We start from the raw sequence: 20,813 nt of genomic DNA on the forward strand, positions 1-20,813 counted from the left end.
ACTTTTGTCAGATGTCGTAGTTGCAAGTGCCCCGGTAGACAACAGACATGTATCCAAAATGTGGATGTATGGACAAGGCATGCGCACTGTTTGAAAAAATGTCTCCAAGGGATGTGGTCTCGTGGAATGCAATGATTGCAGGATACACCCAAAATGGGCCTTTTGAAAAGGAACTAGAAACTTTCAAACAAATACAATTGGCTAGTGTAAAAATAGACCCGACAACTTTTGCCAACATTCTCCCAGCCTTCGCCAAAATGGGAGTTTTGGAACAAGGTAAAGGTTATCCATCAATGCATAATGGAAAAGGGTATTTTGTCGGATGACATTGCAAATGCCCTGGTGAATATGTATTCAAAATGTGTAAGAATGCACAAGGCACATTACCGTTTGACTATATACCCCAAAGAAATGTCGTCTCATGGACTGCAATAATTGGAGGATATGCACAAAATGGTCATCTTGATGAAGCCTAAGCTTTTCAAATAAATGCCTCACAGAAATGTGGTCTCATTGAATGCGATGATTGCAGGATATGCACAAAAATGGATTAGTTGACGAAGCCTTCGAAATTTTTAAACAAACGCAATTAGAAGGCGTAAAGCCAGTCTCCACATCCTTTGCCAGCATTCTCTCAGCCTGTGCCAAAATGGGAGAGTTAGAACGGGGTATGGAAATCCATCACAGCATAGTTAAAAGTGGATTTTTATTCAATGCAGTTGCAAGCGCTTTGGTAGACATGTATGCAAAATGTAAAAGCATATATGATGCAAGTGAAGTATTTGATGAAATGCGACAAAGAGATGTCTCATGGAACGCAATGATTGCAGGATATGCACAAATTGGATTTGTTGAAAAGGCCTTGGAAACTTTGAAGCAAATTCAGTCGGCAGGTGTAAAGCCAGATTCCAGCACCTTTGTCATCATCATCCGGATATGTGCCACAATGGGAGCTTTAGAACATGGTATAAACATCCATCAAAGGATAGTCAAAAGCAATTTTTTCTCAGATGTAGTTGCAAGTGCCTTGGTAGATATGTACGCGAAGTGTGGAAGCATGCACTAGGCACGTGAACTATTTGACAAGATGCCTCAAAGAGATGTGGTTACATGGACTGCAATGACTACAGGATATGCACAAAATTGGTTTGTTGAAAAGGCCTGGGGAATTTTTAGGCAAATGCAATCGGCAAGTGTTAATCCAGACCACACAACCTTTGCCAGCATTCTCCCAGACTGTGCTAAAATAGGGAGTTTGGAACAGGGCATCGGTATCATTCAAAGTTTAATCGAAAGTGTTTTTTCATCAGATGTAGTTGCAAGTGCCCTGGTAGACATGTATGCAAAATGTGGAAGTATGCTTAGAGTACGTGAATTGTTTGACAAAATGCCTGAAAGAAATGAGATCTCATGGAATGCTACGATTGCAGGATATGTACATAATAGATTTTGCAAGGATGATCTCGAACTCTTTGAACTAATGAAGCACTCTAAGACCAAGTCTGACCGTGTATGCTTCATTTGTGTTTTATTAGCATACAGCCATGCAGGTTTAGCAGACGAGGGCTGCAAATGCTTCAATTGTTTAAGTGACTAAAACTATTAAACTATAAATTTAATTATTATTTTATTTACTTTTTACATCGAATTAAAAAAAAAAAAACATATTAGACTAAACTTTTGTTTTAATAAATTTGATGTAAAAAATTCAGAAATAGAAGAAAGGACCGTTGCTCTTTAAAGAAAAAACCTTTTATTAGATTAATACTAATTTTAAAACATCTTATATCATGCATACCATTTTCGTTAAATAACCTACACAGTACTAGTCAAATAAAGAATAAACGACACAAATTTAACGTTCGGGAAATGTCGATACTTACTCGCTTATCTCGCCTCCACATCAATTATTTCGTGTCCGATATTCCTTTCTATTTCTCGTACATCCACCTTTGTAACTTCTGCTAACTTATTTTCCACATCCTCTACAGTCGCTGAAAGCCAGTTTTCCTTTATTGCCCCGAACTTTTCTTGTATTGCAAGTGCTTTGATTAAATTCTCTTCTTTGAATTCTTCTGCCCATTTCTTACAGTATTGAGGTAAGACTTCTTGTAGTTCTAAAACACCACATGCTATTATATCTCCCAAGCAGCTCACTGCTACTGCTCCATCGACAAATTCCCTCTCGGTGCTGTGATGTTTCTTAAAAATGGCCTCGCGCACACAGTCCTGGCTAGCTGATTCTAGATCTTTTGTACCTTCGTTATGTTCATCAACAAATGATTTGGGTGTCCAATATCGACAGAACTTGTCACTGAGTAGGAAGTGCGAATCTCCAGCCTTCGGAAACGCCTTCACAACTTTAGCAACCTCCCCAACTTTCAACGGTGGACGAGGATAGGAGTTTTTTTCAACCAGTGCTTCTATCTTTTGCACTATGATGTCTGCTTCTAAACTCATTTGGTAGGCTCGGCTGCTGCCTGAACTAAACAAATTAATGGGTTTCATTGTAATGTTATCAGGGAAGTCTAGAAATTCCAGTAGATCTTTTGCCTCCTTGTAAGCATGCACAGCATCCTTCACAATCTCATTCGAATGCCCGCAAAGTTCTGCAAGTACATAAATTGCAGCGACTGCTACCATCTTCCATACCCCTATGTAAGAATATATGTCTCCGGTTGGAGAAAGCCGCTCTCTAATCTCTTGACGACTTTTCTCGACACTGTTCTTAATTACCTCTACTATTTTCTTAGAATTTTCCCCCTTCTGAGAAGAATCTTTCATCACAGACTTTGTTTGATCTACTGATGACTGGGTCACATACAAAATTTCTTTGGCTTCTGTGTTGAGATCCACTTCTGCATCCGACACCAAATCTTTTATCCAGTTGATACATTCGGGGGTGATGAAAATCCGAGCCAACAATTTTGACAACCACCAACAGAAAAAGTTGAAGAGCACGAGCAAATAGATCACTAGAAAGAAGAGACCTGTAGGAAGCATAGTTATAAGAAAGATCAAGAGTAATAATACCCTCAGCGCTTTCCACACATAGGTTAGTATACGTTTGCAGTGAGAGACATAATCAAGTGGGTTCAGATTCCAGGCTCTTCCGACCAAAAGGTATACCAACCGGAAGAAGCGATTTCCACATGCCATAGTATAAGAAGAGTAATTGAAAAGCTCGCCACGTGATGCATAAAGCAAAAGAAATACAGCCCATCTCCAGATGACAATAGCCCATCCTGTGAGGATGAAAACGCACTGAAAGCACAATGTCCACCTCACACTATTATTAATATTATGTAAAAGAGATTGCCGAGATATTGCTTTGGCCACCACCACTGCAACACATGTTGTCACAACCATTAACACAGCTGGGCTGAAGGCCGAGCTGACCAACCAAAATTCTTGCTGACAACCACGAACTATAGCCCAATACTTGAATGCATCAAACTTATTTGTAACAAGCATTTTACTTTTTAATTTTCCTTTAAGGATTTTACTTTGTACAGTTCCTTCAACCATCTTAGCAATCTTGTGATTTAGACGGTCACGAGTGAACTTACAATTTATAATTGCCAAGCCTATGTAAAGCACAAGGGAAATGGCTGCCACCAGCAGAAGCACACTGGATGAAATAAACATCGTCCTCCCTCCATTTCTGAATGCGGGGTCATTGACATTTTCAAGCAGATAAATCTCAGTGGCCATATGCAAACTTAAGCTTACCGCTAAAGCTGCAATATTTGAGCACCTTCCCCCGGAGCTATGAAAGGCCACGCCCGGCAGCACACATGCCAAAAATGTGCAGAGAACAAGTCGAGCACTATCGATAGACAGTTGATTGTTCACCAGTATTTTTAACTCTTCTTTTGATTTGCGATTGACATTTTGGGCATCGAAATACCCAAGAAATTGAACGGACAAGGCAGTGAGAGTGAGACCACTGCCCTGAATCCATTTATCCCTTCTTTTACATGCCTTTACAATGTCCCACGCAACAAATACTGAAATTACAGATATGGCAAGTAACGTCTTCCCCATTTGGACACTGGATTCCATTTTGCTTCGTAGCCCTCACAAGCAACAACAGTTATTTGATCTCTACATGATCCCACTTAAAACATGTTCAGTCTCTCTGTGTAAACACCTGCTAAGGTCCTGCTTCGTCGATTAGATCGATTAAAATATGACTCATCTATTGAATGGAATAGACTCTTAATAATTAATAATTAATAATTAATAATTAATATTGTTTTCCTCAAAATTTATTTAAAATTGTTGACCTTAAATCATCTATTGAATTGAATAGACTCTTTATTATTAATAATTATTATTATTGTTTTCCTCAAAATTTATATAAAATTGTTGACCTTAAATCTTTGAAAAAAATAATCTAAAAAGGATTATTTAATGAGACTATTTGTTCGCAGCGCAACTTATAAAAGATCATTGTTTGACATTATGTCTAATCAGACTAAAATGTCTATACAACACTTACCTAGGGGAAAGGACCCAATAGTTGAGCATGTACCAATTGCTGTGAGGGTTGTTGATACCTTTTGTTCCAAAAATTGAACAAATAAAACCTATTGTTTGAAACAAAAAATATCAATTTTTGTTAGGAAATGTACCGACGGTTGTTAGGAAATGTACCAATAGTTGTTAAGAAATGTACTAATATTGTAAAAAGTAACCAATTAGGTGATGCCATGTCAGCTGCACAACTATTGGGGTCTCTTTTGTGTGCCTATTGGTCCCACTTTTTTGGGGGGCTGTTTTGGACACCTTGGCAAAAAGCATGCTGATGTGGCATCATATTTGATGATGTGGTCTTGAAACCTTAGTTATAAGCAGGGGACTTGCCAAGCAAGCTATTGTAAAAAAATCGGAGTGATTTGAAATTTCCAAGTAGGATTTTGAAAAGCGCAAAGTTAGGGTGCACAACTACTGGGTCCTTTCCCCTAGATGCACCTTGATTATTTAAAAAAAAATAGTAGGTAGTATTCTAAAAGATTGATATTTTATGTTTCAAACAATAGTTTTTATTTGTACTATTATTGGAACAAAAAGTAGCAACAACCTTCACAACAATTTATACATGTTCAACTACTAATGCTCTTCCCCTAGATGCACCTTGATTGTTTAAAAAAAAATAGTAGGTAGTATTCTAAAAAATTGATATTTTATGGTTCAAACAATAGTTTTTATTTGTACTATTATTGGAACAAAAAATAGCAACAACCTTCACAGCAATTGATACGTGCTCAACTACTAATGCTCTTCCCCTAGATGCACCTTGATTGTTTTAAAAAAAGTAGTAGGTAGTGGAAGAGCACTAGTAGTTGAGCACCCCGACTTCACACTTCTCAAAATCTTACTTGGAAATTTCAAATCACTCCCAATTTTTTACAGTAGCTTACTTGGCAAGTCCCCTACTTATAACTAAGCTTTCAACGCCACATCATCAAGTATGGTGCCATATCAACATGCTTTTTGCCAAGGTGTCCAAAACAAAAAAAAAGTGAGACCAATAGGCGTGCAAAAGAGGCCCCAATAGTTGTGTAGCTGATGTGGCATCACCTGATTGGTTAATTTTTACAATATTAGTACATTTCCTAACAACTATTGGTACATTTCCTAAGGACTATTGGTACATTTCCTACTAATGGTCTTTCCCTAGACGCATCTTGATTGTTTAAAAAAAAATAGTAGGTAGTATTCTTAAAAAATGATATTTTATGTTTCAAACAATAATTTTTATTTGTACTATTATTGAAACAAAAAGTAGCAACAACCTTCACAACAATTGATACATGCTCAACTACTAATGCACTTCCCCTAACCTTGATTGTTTAAAAAAAAAATAGATAGTATTCAATTTCTAAGATTTAAGTTAATTTATTAATTATGCACCTAGGGGAAGAGTACCAGTAGCCGTCATAGCTAACTTCGCGCACCCACAGATCCTAAACGGTACATCGGATTTTGATTTTTTTTTTTAGTTCTCTTCGTATGCGACTTAACTGCTTATAGCTATTGATTTGGCTTTTGGGTAGTAACGATGCACGTTGTGGAATCAGTTATGTGCACAAATTTCAAAAAGTACACATTTCAAAGTGTCGCCCGATACCTAACTAAAGATGTTCCAGTAACCGTCAACTCAAAATCTCTAGTACTTGTTGACAAATGTCCTAATAGTGGTGCACAAATGTTCCAATAGTGGTACACAAATGGGACAAATGTTCCAATAGTTGTTCACAAATGAACCAATTAATTACAAAAAATGATTAATTTATTAATTGCGCACCTGCTTCACCAATCACAGCGATCTGATTGGTACTCCTTTTAAAAAATAAATAAAAAGTGTAAACATTTGACCGTAGTTATTAATTGCTCACGTGCTCCACTAGTCACAGGCGACCTGGATTGGTACACAACCCGCTCCGCCAGTCACGCCAATCTCGATCGTTACACATTTTTTCAGAAAAGGCGTAAAAAGAGTTAACACTGTTCACGCGTCTATGAGAATTCTGACACAACGTTCAACGACAGGCCGAGTCTCCCATTTAATGTAATTTGCCGAGAGGGTGGTGATTTAATTGCCTGACAGCACAGCTTGTCGGTTGAGGTTTTGACATATTCTCAATTCGATGTGACATCGTGTTCCATGTTACACCTTAACATTGTGTTTGGTGAGGAGACTTAATATCCTTTCTAAGCCATCGTATATAACTAGCACCTGCACTCATTACAAGAAAATATGCTGATAGGTGATTGATAATTGATAAGAAAATATAAACTAGCAATTGCATCTTGGTGTGCGTCGAACAGATGTGGTCAATTAAAAAAGAAAATTGGTCTATATTTATTATACATATGTGCAATATATGATATAAATAGGGAGAAAGAGAGATAGAGGGGTAAGAAGATAGAGTTAAGAGACGAAAGTAGAGAGATGATTGAGGATAATTAGAGAGGTATATAAAGATGGGGCAATATGGAGAGAGATGTAGGGAGAGGTAAGAATATATAGAAAGGGGAGAAAGATAGAGAGGAATATAAAGATAAAAATAGAGATGGAGATGTAGAAGCGAAGGATGAGGGGGATGGAGAGATAAATAGAACGAGGAGCAAAAGGATAGAGGTATTTATTTAGTGAACTCATGTTTCTCATATTGTATGATTCCTCATAAGGAGCAACTATCTTCCTACCATGGATATGATGGAGGAGAAATGTATTATTACAATCACACAAACCCATTGAAGAGACGAATGACAATAATGTTCAACAAATTGCCATATTGCAAATCATAAGTGATAATAATTTTCACAAGTAAAATAATTGTCATATGGAGATCAATCATTTATCTCCAATATCAAATCATTGACATGAAAATATGATCAATGTCCAATAGATTATTACATTGGAGGCAATTCTATAGAAGGCAATTATTTCCAACACTTCATACACCGTGATAAAATATGAGAACAATTTATTTTTTAATACTAGATAATACATGGTTGGTAAGTTTTGAAAGATAATTACTTTGAAATGAACTACATAAAGAGAATAATAGTTAACTGAATATATGTATTGTTTTCAACACCTTGAATGAGGAATGTATATATGAAATTTATGTATTAAAGAAATAAATTATTTAAAAATTGTAGCATTCAAGTGAAAATGAAAATCAAGTCATAGAGACATTATTCACATAATTTTGTAGATATTGATCTTCATTTTTTAAAAATTGGAGGTCTAGAAGATAGTGACTCATAAATGAATCACATAAAGATAATAAGATTAAAATGTTTTTATTTGACATAGGTGAAATTTATAAACTATAAAAATTTGCAAATGAGCAATAATAAAATAGTACAATGTATCGAAGGAAATAAAATTTTGTATCAATTGAACTTGTTAAATTTCATTAGATGCATAATTGATTATTTTTTTATTATTTATCTAATAATTAAGATAGATAGTTTAAATGTTAATAATGCATATGCCGATGGTGAGATAAATGATTAAGTGCTACTAAGAACTACCATTCTTAGATATTAGAGGTGAACAAGGTTATAAAGGTTCAAGATACAAAGTTCGAGATCATGAAGCAAGTTCAAAATAATATCTAACAAAATTAAGGTTGCAGGTGTGAAAAGATTCAAAATTTTCAAGATAAATAATAGAATTTAATATTAGATCACATGAAAAACTTCAACTTTTTTATCACATATAAAGCTAAATGTAGACACCTAAAATTTTCATGTCTAATTAAATAAATATTTTTATTTATTTAATTATTTTAGCCTAATTCTTCTATTAATTAAATAAATCTTTATTTATTTAATTAATTCATTTATCCTCTTCTAGTCTTATTTCTCATTTAAATAAATACATTTATTCATTTAAATTGTCCTTTTCCTAAATTAAATAAATACTTTCATTTATTTAATTGATCCCACTTCCTCTATTAATTTTATAAATCTTTATTTATTTAATTAATTCATTAGCCTTTTCTACCCATGACACATGTCATTCATCTCTCAATTCCTACACTACCTACCCTCTCATTATTTTCTTATTTCTTCTACCTACCCTCTAATCCTAGCCGACCATTTATCTTTTACACCTCTTAATCTTATCCCTCCATTTATTATGATGTCTTCTATATAAGGAAATGCTTCCTTCATTATCAATTCTCCTAAGCATTCTAGCATTCGAACTTTCATATGTGATCAAGCCTACTTGCAACCACATTTCCGTTCTTTGTTGAGCTCTTGTGCACATATAAAATCTGAGAGCAAATATATCAAGCAAGGTCAATGGAGATTCAAACCCTAATGGACATGTGATGGTATAATCTTTGTGATTTTGTTGATTTGCATTTGTCTTAAGTAATCTTCATATGTTATGGTGGATCTTTCTTGTTGTTAGGCTAGGGTTTTGAGGTTGAATTCATTTAGTTTTTCAATATTGTTGTTTCCATTTTTACCATAAACAACTAATACCTAGAATAATTATATGATGCTTATTATTATTTTACATTATGACATTGAAATGATAAATAGTTTAAATGTTAATAATGTATATGTTGATGGTGGAATAAATGAGTATGTTCTTCTAACAACTATCATTCTTAGATGTTAGAGGTGAACATATAAATTTTTGAGATACAAATTCAAGACCATGGAGCAAGTTCAAATAATATATAATAAAATTAAGGTTGTAGGTGTGAAAATCACAATTGCAATTATGAGGGTAAACCAAAATAAAATGTAGTATTGTCAATCTAACAAAACTACAAAATTTCAATATAAATAATAGAATTTAATATTAGATCAAATAACAAGTTAAAAAAACATCTTCTTAATTGCATTTAAAATTAAATACTTTTAACCTCTTATCAATGTTATTATATACTTATCTATCTCAATTCTATTATATAAAATATTATATGTTGCTTATTATATATTAAACTTATCTAAATGTCTAAATAAAATATAACTAACATTTGAAAAGAAAATTATTCAATAATTAAATAGGAAAAACAATAAATTATAATAATAACATTTATATGTAAAATTTATTTAAAATATAAAAAATCAATACATAAATATAAATATTTTATCATTATTATTTTTAATTAATAGACCATTAAAAAAGGTTAAACATACACTTACTATTATCTATATCACAAAATCTATTAAGAGACTGCCTAAGCTATGACTTAGTAAAATTGAATATGTTGGTGTAAATAATTATTCATCTTGGATATTATTACACCTTACTTAAGTTTACTTAGGAAATGCATTTCATAGTAGTTTGGGTATGAGACACTTGGGTGTTTGTGCCACATTGGGATAGTGTGTGTAGGAGAATTCCCACATTTTATGGTGTTGATCTTGTTGTTACACTCCACATTCAGTGGGTGATCCAGCTCATGTGGACTATTATATTATTTCTCCTACCTACCCACACCTATTTCCTACCTACCCTTGTTTCTTATTGAGCCACATGTCATGTTTGTGTGCTTACATATCCATATAGCCTTGCCTATATAAGTAGGCTCATATTCATTGTATGTAATGGAACGATTGATGATCCAGTTGATCAGTATTTTCATCTTGATAGAATATAGTTTATTTCTATCATATATTTTATCTCTCTTATTTGTTCTTTCCATTGCCTCTTGATCTTGGCAAAATCTCACATGGTAGAAGAGCCATTAGAGTGTCATTGGTTTGCTAATTGAGAGAAATTTGATGCTATTTGGGGTTGTGTATTTTGGAGTTTCTATTGCAGGTTATTATTGAAGCTTGATGGGTCAAATTTGAGGTCACCATTGGATTGAGGAGGTCCAAGAAAGTCAGTTTTACCTTTTGTTTCATCAAAATCGAACTTTAGAGGCCAAATCTAGAGTCATTTGAAGTTTGATGCTGCGGCGGAAATTTTCCAGAAATTATAATTTTGCAGGCAATTTTCAAATAGCGACATCTCACTCATTCGGACTCGTTTTTCCGAGCAATTTTTTTTGTTTTGGGGTAGAATTTCATGATCTGTACAGTGGTGCAAAATTTTTCTAATTTTCGGATATAGGTTTTTCAGAAATCGCGAAATCTTGATTTTTACAACTTTGGAGGTTTCATTGGGGCTCATATGGACTCCTTTTCATGTGTCGTTTTTTTTCAAAGTGCATATTTTTTCATCTACTTTCATAATCTACCATCTGTTTGCAGTGATTTTTAGTAGAAATTATACTTTCAGTATTTGGCCATTTTTGGCATATTTGGTACTTGCATTTTGCTTGGATCTCAGTTTAGATCACTAGCAGTATTTGTTGAAGTCTTTTAGATCTCATTTTGAGAAGTTGTAATTCAAAAGTCCACTTTGACTTGTTTTGCAAGTGGCCCATTGTATATGCACTAAATATAAAGTGCCAAAATCATCATTTGGGGGGGGGGGGGTACTTGATTGAGTGAATTTAGGGGGGTGTCTCTTGTGCTTTTGTGCTTTTGTGTTCCTTCCTTTTTGCTGCTATGGGTTCTTCTAAGTTTCCTCTCTTAACTCCTCATAATTATGCTACTTGGAAAATTGATGCATGGAGTAAACTTATGGAAAAAGGACTAACTCATTACATTGATGGAACTATTGTTGCTCTCGCTAATCCTAAGGTTGATCAAGTTGGTCACTTGGATTGGCTCACTAAAAATATCATGGCAATTGGTACCTTAAGAAAGTATGTATCAAAGGATCTCATTTTTCATATTGAGAAGTGTACTCTAATCAAGGATGCTTGGTAAAAGTTTCAAGACTTGTATGGTCAAGTTGATGAGATTAGGGGATATCAAATTGATAGTGATCTCACCATGTTAGATCCCAAGAACTTTCATACTATACAAGATTATGTCACTAAGGCAAATGAGTTGAGGGCACAACTCAAAGATTGTGGCATTGATAAGAAGGATACTCAATTGATATTCAACTTGATAGGCAAGCTTCCACAAGATTATGCAACATTTGTTTCTAGTTTCCAAACCCATAGGATGACAATGGGTTCAAGCTACACAATGCCTACTTTTGATGCTTTCAATGAAATGTTGATGATGGAACAAACTAAGTTGATAAGCATGGGCATTTTTAAGGCTTCTAAGTCTCAAGCATTAGTGGCAAATCAAGGGAACAAAGGGAATCAAGGAAAGGACAACTCAAACAAGAAGAAATGGCAATCAAAGCCTAAGGACAAAGCATCATCCTCTCCACAACAAGGAGATACATCCTCTTCCAAGAGGGATAATTCACCAAAGAGGGAGCAACCTACTTGTGCCTATTGTAAAAAGTTTGGTCATGAGGAGCGTCGTTGCCATTTTAAGAAGATTGATGAGCTCACACATATCATAAAAAAGCATAACATTGATTTGCCTAATGTCTACAAGAAGGATGATTCATCAACTTCCACTTCCTCACATTCAAAAGGAAAAGGGCAAGCATTCATGGCCTCTACAAGTGGGAAGACTCACTCTTTTGGGACAAGAAAAGGAAAAGCTCTATGTGCTACTATCAGTCATGATTCAGAGAGATGGCTTCTAGATTCAGGGGCTTCTCATCATATGGAATCTTCACAGTCTATGTTCTCTACATTTCAGCCTTGCACCATGCCCCAAATTTTGATGGGCAATCATACATACATGGATGTGATTGGGAAAGGATCTATTGACATTGGGGACAACTCCTTCAATGATGTGTTGTGTGTACCCCACTTGACAAACAATCTCCTTTCTATCTATCAAATCACACATGGCGCAACTAAGAGAGTTGTGGAGTTCACACCTGAGTCAGTTTTCATTAGAGACTTGGAGACTAGAGCTATCATTGCGACTGGGGTGGTTGATCATGCATCTCGATTATACTCCTTTTTAGATTTTGTTGATGATGATGATTTCACATTTGATGACTCTACACATGTTGATCACACTTCTTGTGATGGTTCATATTTTGAGGAGAACTTTGGGCACTTGAACTTGGGGATTCTCACTTGTGACCCCGTTCTTGAGCCTTGTATTTCATCTCCTCATATTGATATCACATCACCTATTGCACCTGATGATGCAGATAGTGCGACAATTTTGCCTTCATGTGATTCACTGCAACAGGATATTCATTGTCTTCTAGCTTCAGATTCATGGGATGATTACTTGACAAACATTGCAGGTTTGTTTGTGGAATCCTACATTACAGATTTGGGAAACATCATTGATGACATTCATCTTCTCTTTGATGAAGATGATCCTTCTTCGATTGTTGTGAGGGAACACTCTGACCCTCTTGTTCATTCTCTACATGATCATTCTTTTGAGGTTGATATGATTGTGGATACTTATGTACAACAGTTGGAGGAGGTCTCTTTATGTTTTGACGAGACATGTGAGTCTTTGGGACATGTTCTACATCCATCTCCACTAGATCTTGGAGTGCCTTTTTCAGTAGTGGGGCACAGTTTACCACCTTTGGAGGGGGTATCTTTCAGCATCGACATGGGGACACTTGAGTGTTTTTCAGAGATTCCATTCATCATGAATTTTCTTCATACATCTTCCCTTCATGATTGGGGAGACTTCATGGATACACCTTTGGTTTTGTTTCTTCCTAAGGGGAGGAATGTTGTTCGACATTCGTGGAGTAGTTTCTTCATACATCGAGCTTCTATCATTGGTGCAGATTCCACATTGAGGGGGGGCTTCCTAGCTTCTCTTCTTCTCTCATATGGGGGGGACTTTTTCCCCACATGGGGTTTTGTTCCTCACATTCTTCTATGAGAGTTCTTTGTATCTAGCTTTCATCTCTCTTTTGGGGGATGGTTTTTTCCCATTGGGTTTTTCTCTCTTTCCCCGCTTTGTGAGAGATTTCATTACATTGGTTTTCATGCATTTGTACATGGGTACCTAACATGGCCTCGTAGCTGGGACCCATCTTGCATTGCTTAGTTGCATTGTAGACTTAAGTGCATTCCCCTAAGTTGCACTTAAGGGGGTTGTTGGTGTAAATAATTATTCATCTTGGATATTATTACACCTTACTTAAGTTTACTTAGGAAATGCATTTCATAGTAGTTTGGGTATGAGACACTTGGGTGTTTGTGCCACATTGGGATAGTGTGTGTAGGAGAATTCCCACATTTTATGGTGTTGATCTTGTTGTTACACTCCACATTCAGTGGGTGATCCACCTCATGTGGACTATTATATTGTTTCTCCTACCTACCCTTGTTTCTTATTGAGCCACATGTCATGTTTGTGTGCTCACATATCCATATAGCCTTGTCTATATAAGCAGGCTCATATTCATTGTATGTAATGAAACGATTGATGATCCAGTTGATCAGTATTTTCATCTTGATAGAATACAGTTTATTTCTATCATAGATTTTATCTCTCTTATTTGTTCTTTCCATTGCCTCTTGATCTTGGCAAAATCTCACAGAATAAATAAATACATTCACATTACTTTGAACTTTGAAGAGCTTGGTCCCTAAAAAAAATTAGTATTCAACTGATATGGTCTTCATATTTAATAGCTATCTTGTCCAGCTCCATGAGAGGTGTATTTCAACAATTCAATACATTTTTTTTTTATGTAAACAAAAAGAAATGAATTGGAATTTATGACGAAATTTAGCTACTGCTATTTCTGAATATATTCATTATTTCCTTTCGACTGAAGGGGGTGAATGAAAGGGCTCTCTCTCCAAATTGACCCCTATGGGTGACTTGCTGAACAAGCTAAATGTGTACATCGTAAAGTTTGAAGAAACAAACTGGCAGTGGGGTAGCCATACTTGAGGTGAGACATCGACAGGTGATGGCGACAGGTAATAAGACATCCAATTTCCATCCCCTCAAACATCTTATCAGTGGAAGACATGATAACAATAATATTATGTTTGTTTTAGAGAAGTAAAGTTGTTATGACAGAGGAGGATCCCCTTCACAGATTTTTATTACGTACTGCACCCTTCCTCACAAATTTATTTTGGCTACGACTTATCTTGCGACCGAAAATGATTAACGGTCGGGATATCTTGCTTCGTCTTCCATCCTTTTTTAAACAGTCTTTACCGTTGATTTAGAAATTAGCTTATATACCTTAAATTTTAATTTAATCTATATAAAGTACGCCGAGAGATATCCTTCTCGAGGCGCCTATTTGACTTTAGGGTGTAAAATTAATAAAAAAATAGGCATCTTGGGAAGGATATCTCGAGAAGGAATTTATATAGATTAAATTAAAATTTAAGGTATATAAGCTAGTAGCGGTTGGGTGACGCGACATGAAAAACATAAAATAAATGCAATATATAATTATATAGTATCTTTTTCTTGAATTGAATTATATTGTAGTATTATAATATTATTATATTATTATATTATTATATTATTATGTGGAGATATATGAAATTGTATATATCCATTTAGACTATTTTTAATAAATATTTATGTGTTACAAGATTAAAGCATATACAAAATTGATATCTCTGATATACAAAATTGTAAGATATTTATTAGACTTTTATTTAATGATAGTATAAAACATTATTTAATGCTCACTATTATGGTTACAGATAGGCTTAGGGTTAAGGTTAGTATTGTGGTTAGAGTTAAGGATTACATAATTGTTAGGGTTGTGGTTAGGGTTCACATCGAGGTTAGGGTTTGGTGTAGGTTTAGAATTATGTTTAGGGTTAGGATTTAGGATTACTATTAGGATTAGGGTTAGGCTTAGTGTTAGGGCTAAGTTTATGGTTAGGGTTAGGCTTAAGGTTACTATTATGGTCAAGGATACAGTTTACATCATTGTTAGGGTTAGGGTTGTGATGAAGGTTAGGTTTCAAGGTCAAGGTAATGATAATGGTTAGGGTTTATATTATGGTTAGGGTTGGGATGAAGGTTAAGGTTTTGTTTAGCTTTCAGATTATGGTTAGATTTAGAGTTAAGGATTCCAATTAGGGTTATGGTTAGGTTTCCATGTTAGGGTTAAGTTTATGGTTAGGGTTAGGGTTTATTGTTAGTGTTTCAATTATGTTTAGAGTTTATTTCAAATTTAGGGTTAGACTAACCATAATTATAGTTAGGGTTAGGGTTATGATTATAACTAGGGCCGGGTTAGGATTACAACTTGATTTATGATTATTTAATGTAGAGTTAGGGTTAAGGTTAGTATTATGGCTAGGGTTAAGGTTTACATCATTATTAGGGCTAGGGTTAGGGTAAAGATAATGGGTAGGGTTAGCATTGAGGTTCGCTTTTGCTTTAGGTTTAGGATTATGGTTAGGGTTATGGTTGGGGTTAAGTTTAGAGTTAGGGTTTTGGCTAGATTAGGGTTAATATTAGTCAAGGATTAGAGTTCAATTAAAATCACATTTCAATTAGGGTTAGGGTTAAGTTTAGGAATATAGTTTAATATGGTTTAATTCTCGGATTAGAGTGGAATTTAAGGTTAGGTTATAGTTAGGTTTCAATTATAGTAAGATAAAGTTTAGGGTCAAGTTTAGGGTTAGGATTATAATAAGGGTTAGGGATAGGGTTAAGGGTTAGGGTTATGATTATGGTTAAGGTTAGGGATAAGTTATGGTTGGGATTTAAATAATGGGTAGGGTCAGGATTTACATCATGGTTAGGGTTGGGGTCAAGGTTAGGATCATGGTAGGATCATAGTTAGAAATATGGTTTTGATTAGGGTTAGGGTTTATGTCATATTTAACAATAATTTGAGAGTTAAAGTTAGGTTTTTGGTTGGTTTGGGTTATTGTTAGGATTATGATGAGGGTTAGGGTTTAGGGTTATGGTTATGGTTATGGTTTATGGATTATGTTTAGGGTCAAGGATTAGGATTATGGTTAGGGTTTACTGTTGGCATATGCACACTCCAATGAGACATTGCAGGTGATTGAAGGTTTTGTCATTGATGACAACCTTACAATCCTATGACACCGGCAAGACATTCCACCAACACCAGCAAAGCAGACCCTACACCGACACTCGAGACTACCGGCACCGACAGTAAAAGGAAGCATACCGACATAGAGGCCGACAGGAATTATGTTATAATATATTTTGTTTTAATATTGTAAAATCAGTGTAAGCCGACTAAGGCAAATTGTAAAATGACTCTTATATATATAAAGGAGTTCATTGTAGAACATTGAAAAGTGATGGATGAGAAGGAATATGTGAGATATGGAATGTAATAAGATAGACCTATGAAGTGAATTATAGGTTAAAGGTTTATGTAAAGAGCAGAGCAGAAACCAGTACTAGATCTAGTACATTCATGAGACTTATGAATGAAGTTCTAAAACCCTTCCTTGGTAAATTTGTTATTGTTTACTTGAATGATATTCTTATTTTCAGTAAGAATAGAGATGAACATATGCAACATTTGAATTTTGTCCTTAAGAGATTGTAGGAAGAAAAACTTCTAATCAATGTGGACAAGTGTCTTTTTATGCAGGAAGAATTGACGTATCTTGGTTTCATAGTTTCAGGTGGAAGTATCAAGATGGATCCTGAGAAGGTGGAGAGAATCTTGAATTGGCCTTCTCCAAGGTCAGTGACTGAAGTTAGAAGCTTCCATGGCTTGGCTTCCTTTTACAGGAAGTTTATAAGAGGTTTTAGCCAAGTTTGTGCACCTATCCTGGAAACAATCAAAGGGGGGCAGAAGTGCAAGTTTGTGTCGACAAAGGAGGCTGAGGAAGCTTTTCAAAGTCTCAAACAAAAGGTAGCTTAGCAACCTATACTTGCTTTTCTAGATTTCCAAGAGGTTTTTAAAATTGAGTGTGATGCATCTAATGTTGCTATAGGGGATGTTTTGAGCCAAGAGGGTAGGCCCATTGCATTTTTTAGTGAGAAAATCAATGAGGAAAAGAGGAAGTATTCCTCATATGATTTGGAAATGTATGCCTTAGTTCAAGCCTTGAAAAAGTGGAGGCATTATCTCCTTCCAAAAGAATTTGTTATTTTTACTAACAATCAGGCACTTAGCTTCTTGAATAGCCAGGAGAAGTTGAGTAACAAGCATATGAAATGGGTAGAATCTATCCAAGAATATACCTTTACAATCAAACACAAAAAGGGAGTTGCAAACAAGGTGGTAGATGCCTTGAGTAGAAGATCCTTGATAGTGCAAGAGGTGAAGTTGCAAAGTGTGGGGATTGACTCCTTGAAAGGTATGTATGAAGGTGATGAAGACTTTCATGAAATTTATAAAGTTTGCTCTGATTTTTATGAAGCATACCATGTTGAATATGCTGATTACTTGATCCAAGATGGTTTATTGTTCAAAGGACATCAACTATGCAGTCCTAGGTGTTCAATGAGGGAGGATATTGTGAAAGAAAAGCATTGTGGAAGCATGAGTGGACATTTTGGGCTGGATAAAACCATTGAGTAGGTAAGACGACACTACTATTGGCCTAAGATGCAAAGGGATGTGAGAAGATTTGTTGAAACACACACTATTTGTCAAAGGCCAAAGGTACTTCCACCAATGCAGGTTTGTATAAACCATTACCCATACTTACAAGGCCTTGGGAAAGTTATAGTATGGATTTTGTAATGGGATTGCCTGAGACTCAAAAAGGCTTTGATAGCATCTTTGTTGTTGTAGATTGGTTCAGTATGATGGCATATTTCTTGCCATACAAGAGTGCAAGTGATGCAACCTATGTAGCAAATTTGTTTTTCAAAGAGATTGTAAGGATACATGGACTTCCTCTAACAATTGTGTCTGATAGGGATGTGAAATTCATTGGCCATTTTTGGAGAACCTTATGGAAGAGGTTGGGAACAAACTTGAACTTTAGTTCAGCCTACCATCCACAAACAAATGGGCAAATTGAAGTTGTGAATAGGTCCTTGGGAAACCTATTGAGATGCTTGACAAAGCAATATGGAGAGAAGTGGGATGTTGTACTTCCACAAGCTGAATTTGCATTCAATGATTCTGTGAATAGGAGTACAAGAAGGAGTCCATTTCCGATTGTGTATGGACAGAATCCAAGAGGCATCTTGGAGTTGAGATACCTTCCACATGATGGGCAAACAAGTGCTCATGGTGAACAATTTGTTGATAGCATGAAATAAGTGCATGATCAAGTAAGGCTAGCCCTCCAAAAGAGCTCGCAAAAGTACAAAGAACTCGCTGATAAGAAAAGGAGGGATGTACAATTTTAAATTGGTGATATGGTGTGGGTTTACCTGAGAAAAGAAAGATTGCCAAAGGGGAAGCATACAAAGTTACTCATGAAGAAAGTGGGTCCTTGCAAGGTTTTGAAGAAACATGGGTTGAATGCCTATGAGATATCCCTTCCCTCTAACCTTGGTATTTATCCTATCTTTAATGTATGTGATCTAACACCCTATAAAGGGCATGTTGCTGCAAGTACAAACTTTCATGTGGAGGAGATTCAAGAGGACATTGCTGATATACCTCCTCATGCACCAAAGAACCCTGAAAAAGATCATTGGTGAAAGGGTCATTAAGAAGACCATAAATAAAGAGTACAAAAAACACCTTGTGAAATGGGTAGGAAAACCTATTGAAGAGGTAGAATGGATGGATGGGGTAAAAATTCTGAAGCATGGCACTTCATTGGACCAACTTATCTCATGTGGAAATGAGATCAACCCACCCCAGGAGTATGGTGCATGGGCACAAGCCTCAATTTCATAATTTATTGTTTGAACACTTCATTTTTTTGATAGAAAGGTGTTGGGAAGGATCAAATAATCCTTTGTTTATGTTTTGTTTTGTAATAAGGTCCTAATTGTCCATTTTGTAAGGCCTAGTGTCTTAGGGTGCATTATAAACCCTATGGTCAACTATGGTCAAAGGGACTTAGGATGAGTAGAATTAAGGAGTCAAGGTTGTTTTGGTCTATTTACATCCATTTCAATGTGTTTAGGTCCCTAGGTTGATAATAAAATTAATTTGAATGGCAAAATGCAAAAATTGTCAAAAATTGACGAAGTTGTCAATTTGTAAAGCAACTTTTCAAAAAGTTGTTGTAATTGGTTGCCCAATGTTCATAAAAATCTAAAATCAGTTTGAAAATATTGGGAAAACTATAAAATGCCTCAAAAAACTCGTGTGGGGGTTGTTGTGGGTGGAATTTGTAAACTTGATATTTGAAATCAATAAAAAACTGTATTTTTCCAGAAAATTTGTTGTTCTTTCGGTTGGTACGGAATTTCACGACCTCCAAACTAAAAAATTATTTCATGGGGAGTTACAGGGGTGAAATATCTTTCTTTTGAATCCAACCAGAGGTCTAGAGGTGGAGTATTGAGGGAGAAAAGTTGTAATAGATCCAAACAACCCGTGAAAGTGCCCTTTCTTAGGGTTTCAACTTCAATTTCCCATTTCTTCCAAATTCACCATGGGAAAATTCTAAAACTTGGTGAAATGGAGGATTTGGAAGTGTATTTTAATATCCAAAAGGTTTCAAACCGAAAGGATGCAATTTGGGTGATATTTTGTTAAATTTGGCCAGGCATCTCTATGTGACTGGTTGTGGGAATTGAATAAAATTCATGAACAGTCCCCATAACTTTAGTGTTAATACAAAATAGAAGCTATAACTTGGTATTTGGTGATGATTTGGATACCCCAAGGTTCTCCAATAGTTAATTTGGTGGAGTTGCAGGTTTGGAGGGTAGTTCCTTTGTTAAGTGCTTAAATTAGCCCTTATTAGCCTAGATGAGGGTTTAATAGAAATGGTACTTGCAAGAGGTTCTAGAAATTTTTATTTGGTAGAAAGTGCTGCCCCAGGTTGGTGTTCAATAAAATCAAACAATATTGGCCTGTCCTTTGGAGTTTTTGGGTGGGAAGCCAAAAAGTGAGTTTTGAAGGCTAATAGGTCTAAGGAGCCAATTTGCACTTTGTGACTTTTGGGACTTGAACAACCAAATCAGAGGGTTGTTTGCCATCATTTTAGTTTTTAGGAACCTATCAAACCTGTCTTGAGTTTTTGTTGGCCTATAAAACCATTTGGAGGGGTTGTGAGCAATTTGAGCCATTTTGAGCACTTTTGCCTGTGGGGTTTGAAACCAAATATTGATAACCATGCACACTTTCCCATTGTGGGGTTATGGGGATGGAAATAGGTGATATGGGATGTTTAATTGATACTCTTAAAGGTGTGAGGCTTGGTTGGAGTGAATCCTTAAAAGGAGGGTTTGTTGTTTGGTTGAGCAAGTGAGTAACTTGGAGCATTTTCAAGTTGTTTGAACCATACCTCTGCATCAATAGG

At 35.5% G+C, this 20,813-nt stretch overlaps 1 protein-coding gene across 1 annotated transcript; it reads left to right on the forward strand.

The window, feature by feature from the left end:
• Positions 1 to 1,087: 1,087 nt before the first annotated feature.
• LOC131030076 (pentatricopeptide repeat-containing protein At2g37320-like) lies at positions 1,088 to 1,597 on the forward strand. The gene has a single exon (XM_057960792.2). It carries the CDS (start codon positions 1,088 to 1,090, stop codon positions 1,595 to 1,597), a length of 510 nt encoding a protein of 169 aa, XP_057816775.2.
• Positions 1,598 to 20,813: the final 19,216 nt, after the last annotated feature.

This window comes from Cryptomeria japonica, chromosome 8 (assembly GCF_030272615.1).
Source record: "Cryptomeria japonica chromosome 8, Sugi_1.0, whole genome shotgun sequence".
In the NCBI taxonomy this organism is placed as follows: Eukaryota; Viridiplantae; Streptophyta; class Pinopsida; order Cupressales; family Cupressaceae; genus Cryptomeria; species Cryptomeria japonica.

What these genes read in the sequence shown, in the direction of transcription:
- LOC131030076 (XM_057960792.2), top strand. Translation starts at nt 1,088, where the DNA reads ATGCCTCAAAGAGATGTGGTTACATGGACTGCAATGACTACAGGATAT.